This window comes from Bombyx mori, chromosome 2, assembly GCF_030269925.1.
Source record: "Bombyx mori chromosome 2, ASM3026992v2".
Classification (NCBI taxonomy): Eukaryota; Metazoa; Arthropoda; class Insecta; order Lepidoptera; family Bombycidae; genus Bombyx; species Bombyx mori.
In genome coordinates this window covers 2,177,586-2,190,839 of record NC_085108.1, presented here as the reverse complement: position 1 = coordinate 2,190,839, position 13,254 = coordinate 2,177,586, and the positions used below count along the sequence as shown (strand labels likewise).

General features: G+C 49.5%; 1 protein-coding gene across 1 annotated transcript; it reads left to right on the top strand.

Moving 5' to 3' along the window:
- Positions 1 to 7,233: 7,233 nt before the first annotated feature.
- On the top strand, positions 7,234 to 9,867 carry LOC101740783 (chorion class high-cysteine HCA protein 12-like). Its single transcript, XM_004927358.4, has 3 exons — positions 7,234 to 7,364; positions 8,088 to 8,142; positions 9,571 to 9,867. The coding sequence occupies exons 1-3, from the start codon at positions 7,234 to 7,236 to the stop codon at positions 9,865 to 9,867; spliced, it is 483 nt and encodes a 160-aa protein (XP_004927415.4).
- The last annotated feature ends 3,387 nt before the right edge of the window (positions 9,868 to 13,254 follow it).

Sequence of the window (13,254 nt, the reverse complement as noted above, 5' to 3'; positions counted from 1 at the left end):
GAAAATCCGCATGCTTCATATCTAAATAGCATAAAGACGTGACTTTGGAGATATTCTGCAGTTTTCGTCCTTCGAGGGGTGTAATCAGGAAACAATTACGAACACCTGTTTGATTAAAAACCAAACTATCATTGTTTCTCTACTGTTTGTCATTGAATTGTTTCTTATCTCAAGGTGAACATGATTCTTAGTTACTATATAAGAACGAAGTCTTGAAGCTTAAAGCATTCAAGATTAAGTGCCTGAATATCCAGCATCATGTTTACCTTCGCTCTTCTCCTTCTCTGCGTGCAGGGCTGTCTGATCCAAGTAAGTTTTATTTTTTAAATGCTTCCGAATGCAAGCAAATTTTTTTAAACTTTAAATCGGTAGACCTCTTTTGTACCTGTTTATTGTTCTCTGATTATCATCGTACTAAAAATAAAAACATACAGGATTTAGTAAATCTTGAGACAGGAGGTCGACTTCTGATATTGTGTTCTCTAAGTGCTCCCTTCAAGCCGGAGAACAATGTTTCCTGCCCGTATCAGCTCATTGTAGATTATGCTACCGCTAATAATTACGTATATATTAATAATCATCACACTATAATATTGTGCCTTCACCTTGGAAGCTACTATTAAAAACCCTGATGGGTACGTATGAGATACATCTCATAAACATCTTTGTGTAGTAACAAAATCTAAATAGAGTTTTCAATAAAAGCGAGTTTTATCATTTGTTTATTTTCATTAGATTTGTTGTCTTGATAGCATTCGGCACTGTGCCACTGACCGACATAAGTGGCTAAGAATTGCCGCTAAACGGCAAAAATATGAAGTAATAAAGGCTGTCTGATTGGAACGAACTCACTCAGGTATGCAATCCGTCCCTCGAAGTCCAATATTCACGACTCCTTGCAGCTTCAACGTAGTGAACAGTAAAACGTCCGTCCGTTTTTAAATGGCCAACCAACGCCGACAGTTTGTTGTACAGGTTTTATTCCGGTCAGTTTTAAGCTAACAAAACTAAAGGACCATGTTACGATTGCTCTGGGGTAGACCGGTAATATATAAAATAAAAGAGTGGACTGTAGTATTTGGTTTTATAAAAAGAGTAAAACAAGATGAAAACAAGTAAGTCTCGCGGGCGGCGTTGCTGCACGAAGTGACGAAGCCGGTGTAAATCCGCTGCCCCGCGCCGCTGTCGTCCTTCTGGCGCCCGCGCCGCGCGATCGTCGATGTCCGTGCATCGACAATCTTTATTAGATGACAATCTAGAAAAGACATCCTTTATATTAAGCACGAATTGTGTAACTGCAGTATTTATTACGTAAACATGGAAGATAACAACAAGCTTCTAAGGTTGGGAAGAGGTTTAATTAGAATAATAAGCAATTGGTTTAGTAAAAGAATAAGTGTATTTTGAACAATCAGACATTACCCGGCCAAATTTCTCTTGAGGCACCAATGGATCGAATATCTGTAATCTTTTTATTGCCGGATTCTCCAAAGTCCAACCCATTATACATATCTTTAATGAGTCTGTTGAGTCGTCAAATATGATTTTTTTTACAAGTATTTCTGTCACCAAGTCTCAAATCTACCGAGTGTTAACAAGACTTGATGTAAATAAGGGAGCTAGTTCCGATGGTATACCGTCTATTTTTAATGCCAGGTGCTCTTACGTATTGAGCACACCGCTTTCAATAAATTTTAATTTCTGAGTTCTGGAGTATTCCCTTTGAACACACACTTGAAACACTCACTGATACTGCCGCTATTTAAGAGTGCTGACACCGGCACGGTGAAGAACTATAGGCCTGTCTCCATTCTAACGGTTTTTGCTGAGGTTTTCGAAATTGTGTTATATTCCGTCTTGTCCTTAGCATTTTAGACAGATTTTGTGCCACTGAGCAAGGCAAGATCCACAACTAATAACTTGATGCCTTTTGTCGAAGATTTGACTCGCGGTGTCGACCATGGAGATTCATTAGACACTATATGCACAGGCTTTATAAAGGCCGTCGACGGAGTTTTTGAAACAATCAAAGAACAAGTTTCTATGAATAATTTTTACTATTTCATTTACTTCAAATAATACATATAATACATTAAAAATAAAAACACTTCACAATGCTCGCATATTCCAATCAGCTTTCTGAGAGTCCTGATTGATGAGCTCAACAACACCATGTCATCTGCATAACCGATGTTATTGACAAACGCACCATCAACAGACAGGTGGGCGAGCAAAGGCTCAGCCAGGAAGGGTGGGATTTGCTAACGGCTGCCCGAGCACCTCCGAAGGAGACCTAACAACTCAAGGACAGCTGCTTCGCAAATGAATCTACTACCGGATCGGACACGCTACCCGCTGAGTAGACCAGGCAAGAAACTCAGCGAGCCGATGCATGAGTTAGGTTGCACATCGAACTCTTTGTTGAGCTCTACGAGTAAAGTTACTGGCTTCCCTACTCCTAGTCTCCGAGCTAAAGTTGTCTAATTTAAGGGTTATTGGATCTGATGAATCCGTAAGGACGTGTTTAGGGCGTCGACGGTGACTAGCTCCTGCGTGATCAGGATTCGGGGAGTAGTTGGTGGCGGCAACGACAAGGCGATTATTATGACGCATAGCCTCATCGAAGTAACGTTACGATTCTGACTTCATGTGGTTTCGGATTGATTCGAGGCCCAGGTCATCCACTTACTTGCGGGACTCCAGCCGTGAGCGGTCGCGGGGAGGAACGGGTTCCTCCGACTCGCTATCGAAAAGAGCGGTACGACAAAAAGTACTACCATGCGCGTCACTCAGGAATGTCGAGGACACCCCCAGTTACCTAATCTCCGCATACGACCATTTTTCTTATTTACTGATCCAAGATTCTGACAAAAACTGGAGGTTATATCACAATCGCCCAGTGTTTCGTTATAGTGACCAATAATTAGTGCACTGTTTGAAAATGACAGAGTTCAATTGTTATGGAATGATGCCTGTCTTTGTGCGTCAAATCGGAATACATCAGCTATGCCAGGGGCATAATCAAGCTACTATCTGAATTTTAGAAATAAATTAAATCTGACGATCTGTCCTGACATTTAAATGTGCAAATTTTTTGAAGCTAATAGGTTTTCTGAAAAATTTGTGAAGCTTCTATTGCCTATCGATATCAGATGTGACCGTGTCGCTTCAATATATTTAATAGCCACGTTTCTTCCAACCAAAAAAAACTTCTTCTTTTTCTCCACCTTATCCCACTAGGTGGGGTCGGTACAACTAAATTTTCTCTTCCATTCTCATCAGCCGTCATCTCAACATTCACTCCTCTCTCTTTCATATCGTCATTCACGCACGCCATCCATGTCTTCTTCGGTCGACCTCTTCCCCCTCTACCTTGCACTACAATTTTCATACATCTCCTAGTCACACGTATGTTCTCTCTACGCATCACATGTCCATACCATGCTAACCGTCCGCTCTTTAATTTGTTTGTTTGTAAAAAACATATTGGTGGTAAGGCGTCAGTGAACCCTCATGGTTAAGTATCAGCACCCCGTCCGTTTCTGCCTTAACAAGTAACGCATGGCAATTTACAGGATGGGGCAACAGTAACTATGAAGCCGAGATTTGGAATTCATATCTCAAGACGGGTAGGGCGACATTTACGTTGTTGATGTCTATGGGCCCTGGTCAACGCATAATTTATTTTAATCTTCTTACAAATTAACAGCATATCTAAAACTATTGTGGGTTACTAATAATTTTAGCTTAGGTAATTTTTAGTAAAAAGCACTCCCCACATACATCAACGCTTTTTTTTCCTGCCTAAGCTGATGGTCTAGAGAGACCACGTCAGCGTCGCCAGGCTAGTAGGTGAGCTCACGGGGCTCAAACCTGACGATGTTGCTAACACGACGCCTAGCAAGAGCCGTGCTTTGCAGAATCTACCACCGGATCGGAAACGCGACCTTTTTTTTTTTTTTTTTTTTTTTTTTTTTTTTTTTTTTTTTTTTTTTTTTTTTTTTTTTTTTTTTCGGGTAGAGGGCCGAACCTCCTACGAGGTCCCCGCGCAAAAGGGGCGCGCGGGGTATGTGAGACTCAACGATCTGCATGGTGTTGTGAGCAGACCGCGGGCCCAAGGATTTTAGGACCCACCCACTAAACGACTCCCCTGCACTCTTACACCCGACGTCCGATCCCCTCCGAGGTCAGAACCCGGATGAGGTAGGGGGGCTACCGCGGTCAACACTACAACCAGACGGCGCGGCTCACCCCAAGGACGCCCAGCCGACGGAGCCTTCGAGGCGAATCGAAGGCTCTGAAACGTCGGCCGTCTCGGTACGGCAGCCCGTCGGGCCGCCCAGACGGTGCCGCTGGTGTCCCGGAATACCCCGCTGGACCAAAACCAGCCTGCCGGGTCGGGACGCGATACACCGTCGACCGGTCGCTCTAATCACTCCACGGCGGCGCGCTAGAGTGCTGGTAGCGCGCCGCGCCGCCTCACCCGCTCAGGTCGCCCCTTGACCTTCACCGGGGGGAGGCCGCCACCTACAGGGGCCGGGACGTACGGGCGTATTCCCGCCTCCGGCCCCCGGCTCGACGGCGACGGATCGGTGCGGAAAGGGAAGAGCTCTCCCTCTCTCGCTCCGCCGCCTCCTTCTGCGATATGGTGGACTCGCAGAAGTCGAGCATCGCCTTCCAGGACGCCTCGCTGCCGAGCATCGTAGCCACGACGCGCGGCAGCGAGAGGTCCTCTCCAATGACCGCGACGAGGGCGGCGCGTTGCTCGTCAAATCCAGAGCAACGCGCCAATGCGTGTTCCGCTGTGTCTTCCTCGTCGCGGTCAGCGCAGTGGTGGCACTGCGCCGTCGGTTCCCTTCCGGCTATTTTGAAAAGGTACCGGCCAAAACAACCATGGCCGGTCAACATTTGCGTCAGCCGGAAGGTGAGGCATCCGCGGTCGCGGCCCACCCAGTCCGCGAGAACCGGGCGGACCGCCTCGACGGTACGGAGGCCGGCCGACGGGTCCGCCAAGCGGCGAGACCACGCCTCCAGCACGGACCGCCGAGATTGGAGCCTCCGCGCTCGAACTACTCCTTCGCCGGGGCGCCCTTCCCCCCTAGAACGAAGGTCGCTTCGCCACCGGTAATCGGCAGCGAGCGCCTCCGCCTCCAGGTCCCAGGGTGGCGCCCCGGCGAGCAAGCACGCCGCCTCGAAGGAGACGGTGCGGTATCCTCGGATCGCCCTGACCGCGATCGCGCGCTGCGGACGTCGCAGCGCCGCGACGTTCTTGCGGGTCAGGGCGTGGCACCATACGGGAGCCCCGTATAGTGCCATCGACCGCACCACCCCCATGTAGAGGCGGCGCGCCACCTGATCGGGACCCCCGACGTTTGGAAGCAGCCGGCTCAAAGAGCCGGCCGTCGCCATCAGTCGAGGGCCCAACTTCGCAAAGTGAGCGCGGAAGTTCCACCGACCATCCAGTTCGAGGCCGAGGTACCGAAGACCGGTCACCCCGACCCCGACGCGGACGCCTCCGATCACGAGGTGGGCACCCAGAGGCGGCGCTCGTCCCGGCCCGTGAAACAACAGGGCCTGGGTTTTGTCGAGCGCCACCTCGAGTCCCAGCCGTCGGATCCTTGTGACGACGTGTGCCACGCCTGCGCACGCCAGACGGGCAGACTCCCGGTAGTCCCTCCCCGGAGCCACGACCAACGTGTCGTCGGCGTAACATATTACGCTCAGCCCGGGGAGGGGACCCCGTACGACGCCCCGCAAGACCCAGTCGTAGCCGATGTTCCACAGCAGGGGGCCCAGGACAGACCCCTGCGGAACACCGCGCTCGACCGGAAAGCGGTACATCGCCCCACCGTGTCCGATGCACTGGATCGACCTGCCCTCGAGGTAGGAGCCGATCAGTCGGCGGAGGTATGCGGGGACGCCGTGATACTCCAGCGCCCCCGCGATCACCGACCAGGGCAGGGTGTTGAAGGCGTTCCTTACATCTAAGGATAACGCCATCGCCACCCCGCCCCGGGATACGGCTTCGTCGGAGAGGGCCCGCACGCGCAGAATTGCGTCGATAGTCGAGCGGCCCTCTCTGAAGCCGTATTGCTCCGCCGAAAGATCGGGACCCGTCTCGGTCAGGTGCCGGACGATGCGGGCCGCGACGATTCTCTCGAGCATCTTGCCCGCTTCGTCCAGCAACACGATGGGGCGATAGCCCGCGGGTGAGTCCGCGGGGCGCCCGTCCTTCCGCAGAAGGACCAGTCTGCCCGTCTTCCATTTCGACGGGAACCGTCCCGACTCGAGGCACGCTTCGAAAAGCCCCCCGAGCCGGTCCCCTAGGGCCTCGAAGGCCAAGCTCCAGACCCGGCCGTGAACGCCGTCAGGGCCGGGGGCCGTGTCCTTCGCTCTCATTTTGGACACGGCCGCATGGATCTCCGCCCCCGTGATAGGGGGAGGGGGCTCCTCGGCAGCGGGAACGCTGGGGCGACGTGGAGGTGTGCCCCACGTGGCGTCCATCTGGGGGGGTCGGAAACGCGACCTACTGAGAAGATCCGGCGAGAAACTCAGTGAGCTCTGTCTGTGGGTTAATTTACTCGCCGAACTCTTCGTCGCAAGCGACGGGTTCGACAAGAACGATGACCGGTGCTTGGGGTACCTAAAAGCACCGCTAGTGGATCGGGAGGATCGGAGGTGACGTCTTTTGGCCGACGTCGACTGTTTATCATTTGGTCCGCAGCATCGGCTATGTAGTTACCGGCGGCCACGATGAGAGGGTTCTCGTGTCGTGCCGCTTTATTGAAATGGCACATCCACGCATGTAGCTATCAGGCGCATATAGCGACACTGATTCCAGTGCAGTGGAGTTATCAAATTTGTTATGCAATAACTGATAATAATGCACCATAAGTGTCATCTTCCGTCTCAGCTCAAAAGTATGCTCAAAAAGTATCTAACCCGACCATATCAGTCACATAAAGTGATTGATACAAGAACGGATAATATCCATACATTTTCTCAAATAGAAAAATGTATAGATACCATCCATAAAAAAATAATATCGGGTGGGCCTCGTCCACTTAATAAAGCAAATAAAAGAATTTAAAACGTATTCAAAAACAGTTCACAGGTTCCAATAATATACAATCGTCGTACTGAAAAGACAATGAGGATAATTACTGAATGTGGGTTTTATTGATTTTTTTCAATAATACATAATTCAATGAGATTTGTAGTAGACGCCATAACATGAACGTCCGCAACCGCATCCTCAACAGCAACCGCAGCCTCCACAGCCGCATCTGCATCCTCCACAACCTCCACAGCCTCCGCAGCAACCGCAGCCTCCACAGCCGCATCCACAACCGCCGCAGCTTTGGGTGATACCGACGCAACCGTTTCCGCAGCCGTAGTCGATACAACCACAACCCGAGCTGCACATCTGGCCACAGACATCAGCAGTACCAAGGAAAGGTACTTCACCGCAGACACAGACATCACCATTGTACCTGTTCTCGGAACATATACTTAGACCAGTAGGAGCAGCCGAATTGGAACACACAGGGAAACGCTCACAACATCCACAGCCACAACCTCCACAACCGCAGCCACAACCTCTACAGCCGCAGCCACAACCGATGCCCAAAACGGACTATGAAATAAAAAAAAACAATTAAATATTTTTAAGTAATAATTTTAATTCAGTTTAAAAATTAAAAGACTTACCTGGGCCACGAGGGCGATGGCGCAGACGAAGAGAATGAGTTTAGCGGCCATGTTGTTTCACTGAATGACTTCAGAATGAGTTGACTCTGAACTACATCAGCTTTTATACCGAGCAGTTTCCTTGAAAATCCACCTGCTTCATATCTAAATAGCATATAGACGTGACTTTGGAGATATTCTGCAGTTTTCGTCCTTCTGGGGGTGTAATCAGGAAACAATTACGAACACCTGTTTGATTAAAAACCAAACTATCATTGTTTCTCAACTGTTTGTCGTTGAATTGTTTCTTATCTCAAGGTGAACATGATCCTTAGTCACTATATAAGAACGAAGTCTTGAAGCTTAAAGCATTCAAGATTAAGTGCCTGAATATCCAGCATCATGTTTACCTTCGCTATTCTCCTTCTCTGCGCTCAGGGCTGTCTGATTCAAGTAAGTTTTATTATTTAAAAGCTTCCGAATGTAAGCAATTTTTTTTTACTTTAAATCTGTATACCTCTTTTGTACCTGTTCATTGTTCTCTGATTATCACCGTACTAAAAACGAAAAAGTAGAGGATTTTATAGATCTTGAGACATGAGGTCGAATGAGGTCTGATATGTTCTCTAAGTGCTCCCTTCAAGCCGGAAAACAACGCTTTCTGCCCGTATCAGCTCATTGTAGACCATTGTAGACCTTCTTCTTCTTCGTCGCTTTCTTCATTGCTGAAGGTCGTGTCCCTGAAACTTGACCGCGGCCTGTCTCGTGAGCTGTTTCCATCTCGTCCGTTCCTCAGCTTCTCGAATAGCGGTTACGACTGGCAACCCAGTTAGAGCGGTTACTTGATCACACCAACGGCTAGGTAATTGGCCGCGGGGTCTCTTTCCTTCTACTTTGCCCGTCACAATCACTTTGTCCAAGTTATCTGACTGTCGGCGGGCAATATGACCGAAGTAGCTGAGGATCCTCTGGTAACAGATTGTTGCGAGCCTGACTCGGATGCGAAGCTGATTCAGGATAGATTATTTGTCCTCTTGGCCGTCCACGGAATTCGGAGCTTTCGTCTCCAGCACCACATTTCAAATGCGTTTATTTACTTGCGCTCGCATGCCCTAATTGTCCAGGACTCTGCCCCGCAGAGAAAGATTGAGAAAACTAAGGTACGGACGAGTCTCATTTTCGTGACGTTAGAGACTTTGTGATTTTGCCATATTCGTTTGAGCTCGGTCATCGCTGTTTTGGCCATCTGCGTCCTCCTCCTTATCTCTCCCTCACTGCCCCCGCGGTCGGTCAGTAAGGACCCGAGGTATATGAACTCGCTGACGAATTCTAGATCTGAAAGCTCTCCAGTTCTAGAGAGTTGACTGGTCATGTCCACTATCATGACCTTTGTTTTGGACTTATTAACGGAGAGCCCCACCAAACCACTCTCATACTCCACTCTACGGAATAGGTCAGCAAGTTTCTTCTCAGATGGCGAAAGTGTAAAGCGTCCGCATATCTCAGATTGCTAATTTTCATGCCACCGACTCAGATGCCCCCCTCCCACTCCTCTAAGGCTTTCCTCATTACATATTCTCCATACACATTGAAAAGAATAGGAGACCATGCTACCGCTAATAATTACGTATATATTAATAATCATCACACTATATTGTGCCTTCACTTTGGAAGCTGCTATTAAAAAACCTGATGGGTACGTATTAGATACATTTTTGTGACATACGTACATATGTACGGTTACTCTTTGACTCCACTACTTTAGATACATTGTAACTGAGGTAGATACTTACATTAATTCTACAATTGACGAAATTGGTGGGCTACGTACAGAGGAACTAAGGTGTCACTGTTTAATATTAATTTATGTGGCTGTTTTAGACTGTGTACGGTCGGTGCTGTGGCTGTGGATGCGGTAGTGGTTGCGGTTGCGGTTGCTATGGCGGCGAGGGCGACGGTAATGTGAACGTCTGCGGTGAGCTGCCCGTGTGTGGTGAAACCTGTGTCTGTGGTCGCGTGCCCATCTGCGGTAGTGTTTGCTACGGGGGTCCTGCCTGTGCTAGTGGTTGTGTCTCTATCTGCGGACGTTGCTGCGGATGTGGATGCGGCGGTGGATGCGGATGCGGCTGTGGAGGCTGTGGAGGCTGCGGATGCGGACGTAGATGTTGTTGCTGCTAAGATACTTAATAAGTTATTTATTATTGAAATAATCAATAAAATCCCAATTCAATAATAATTCTCATTGTATTTTCAATAGCACAATTTTGTTTTATTTAAGTTATAACTGAGATCTTTGTGTAATAAAAAAAATCTAAATTGAGTTTTCAATAAAAGCGAGTTCATAGTTCGTTTATTTTCATTAGATCTGTTGTCTTGGTAGCATTCAGAAAAGCGATAATGGCGGATTTTTAACCCCAGATAAAGCTAATGTATATGTAGATGCAGAAATACTTAACATGAGTTCACGAACTATACTTCTACTGTGAAAGAATGAGATCGTGTAATAAACAAAAAACTCAAAAAACTGTAAATTTTCGTAATCAAATATGTAGATAGCATCATTCTTTTTTTTTTCTATTGTTTACATGTGTGGACGAGCTCACAGCCCATCTGGTGTTAAGTGGTTACTAGAGCCCACAGACATCCACAACGCAAATGCGCCACACACCCCGAGACACAGTTCCAAGGTCTCAGCATAGTCACAATGGCTGCCCCACCCTTCAAACCGAAACGCATTCTGCTTCACGGCAAAAATAAGCGGGGCGGTGGCACCTACCCGTGCGGACTCACAAGAAGTCCTTTTTTTTTTTTTTTTCGGGCCCGTGCCGAACCTCCTACGAGGTCCCCGCGCATACGGGGCGCGCGGGGTATGTGAGACTCAACGATCTGCAGGTGTTGAGAGCAGATCGCGGGCCCAAGGATTTTAGGACCCACCCACTAAACGACTCCGATGGACTCGAGATGGTGTACTCGCAGAAGTCGAGCATCGCCTTCCAGGACTCATCGCTGCCGAGCATCGTGGCCACGACGGTCGGCAGCGATAAGTCCGGTCCTATTTGCGAGACAAGGACACGGCGTTGCTCCAGCCATGCGGGGCAATGTGCGAGCGTATGCTCGACCGTGTCCTCGTCGCAATCACAGTGGTGACACTCCATCGTCGGTTCCCTCCGGGCGATGCGACGCAGGTACCGGCCAAAACACCCATGGCCGGTAAGCATCTGCGTCAACCGGAAGGTGACACGCCCTTGGTCACGGTTCGCCCATTCCGCGAGGACCGGGCGCACCGCCTCGACGGTCCGGAGACCGGCCGACGGGTTCGCCAATCGGCGAGACCACGCCTCCAGCGCAAGAAGTCCTACCACCAGTAATTACGCAAATTATAATTTTGCGGGTTTGATTTTTATTGCACGATGTTATTCCTTCACCGTGGAAGTCAATCGTGAACATTTATTTTGAGTACGTATTTCATTAGAAAAATTGGTACCTGCCAGCGAGATTCGAACACAAGTGCATCGCTCGATACGAATGCACCGGACGTCTTATCCTTTAGGCCATGACGACTTCAAATTCTACTAGCATTGTGCCACAAAGCAGCTATGCATTCCGCTGTGAAAGATGAAACAGTCAGTATGCAATACAATTGAAACTCGCGTCTCAAAGTGGGCAGTCGGAATAAAAAACGGCAAATCTGTCTAATAGACAGCTCCCTCGCCTTGAAAAACAAGGATTTATTGCAATAGGCCTTTAACTCAAAGGGACCGACCGGTTATCCTTCTTGAAGATACGGGGGACCTGGTCTTCAATGAAGACAAAACCCTGTTAGTGTTTTATGAGAGGGATACAAAGGCGTTAGCGCGGCTGTTAACTCCGGTACGCCTTTTCAAAATCACACGCATAATACGATGATTGGTGATAAAAATAACACAGTACACTAATAAGGACACTTTTTTTTTTTCCACTTTGCCGCTCAAAACCGGCGCCCTACCTCGGACCGGGCCGGAGCCCAGTCGGGGCTATTGAGACGGCGGGACAGGGTTGACGCAGAGCACATTACATCCATCCCACCGTCCCACGGACGCCGGACCGGCGGCCGCCAGCGACACGACCACCGGCTCCCTCGTTCAGCGGGCCGAGAGCCCGCCTTGATGGCGCCGCGTTACACCTTCCCCCAGAGCGGTCGGGGGAACGCGGTCTACCATCACCCGGCTTCCTACTGCGGGTGAGCGTGCAAAGCACGCCACCCCACGTCTGGGTCTCTCCCCGCACAAAACGGGTGGGACCCCTAGCTCTTAGGGGGCCAGGTCACGGATACGACCCCGGTCCCGACCCCCTGCTCGGCGGCGGCGGGTTTCTGCGTAGTGAGGAGGGCTTTGCCTCACTCGCCCCGCCGCCTCCTTCTGCGAGATGGTGCACTCGCAGAAGTCGAGCATAGCCTTCCATGACTCATCGCCGCCAAGCATCGACGCCACGACGCCAGGTAGCGACAAGTCAGGTCCTATCTTTGCGACCAGGACACGGCGCTGCACCTCCCAAGCGGGGCAGACAGCGAGCGTATGCTCCGCCGTATCCAGGTCGTGTCCACAATGGTGACACCTCTTCGTCTGCTCAGCCCCTATCCGGCGCAGGTACTTCCCGAAGCATCCGTGCCCGGTCAGCACCTGCACCAGACGAAAGGTGAGACGTTCTTCGCCACGATTCACTCAGTCATCAAAGACTGGGTAAACCGCCTCGACGGTCCGTAGCCCCCACGTGGGGAATAAGGACACTAAAGAATACTTAACTATCTTCCAACTACCTAATTTCTCTTCCTGTATAATTTTGTTGCCAACCACTATCTCTATTTCGTGATAAACTAGAAACGATGTCTAGATGTCTGTAGAATTTTAGGCTACAATTCGGGCCTAACTTTGTTAGCCGAGCCCGTCCATGACTCGATAGCCTTAGTATATTGTTCGCAGATGTAGCCGATATTTTCAGACCGCGACCGTGCCGCTTTTCTTTTCGGCAGACTCTACCCCATCCTCTGTAAGCGGTGTAAAATGTCCCTTTGGAACGATGTGGCACTTTACAAAGCTTGGATAAGTCCCGTCATAACTTACGCGAATGTGGTGTTACCTCGTTAGCTCACGCAGACCGCACACACATAGACACCCTCCAATCTCTACAATCCCGCTTTTGCAGGCTAGCCGTCGGAGCTCTGTGGTAAGTGAGGAATGTTAGCCTAGACGACGATCTGGACCTCGAATCCATCCGGAAACACATAAAGTCAGCGTCGGAACGGTACTTCAATAAAGTTGTGTCATGATAATCGCCTTGTCGTTGCCGCTGCTGACCACTCCCCGAATCCTGATCAAGTAGGAGCCAGTCACCGTCTACGTCCTATGCACGTCCTTACGGATCCATCAGATCCAATAACCCTTGTATTAGACACCCTTAAGCTCTAACACTAGGTGTAGGGACCCCGGTAACCGTACTCGTCGAAATCGGCAAAGAGTTCGACGTGCAACCTAACCTAAACATCAGCCCGCTGAGTTTATCCCTAGATCTTCTCAGCGGGTCGCAATT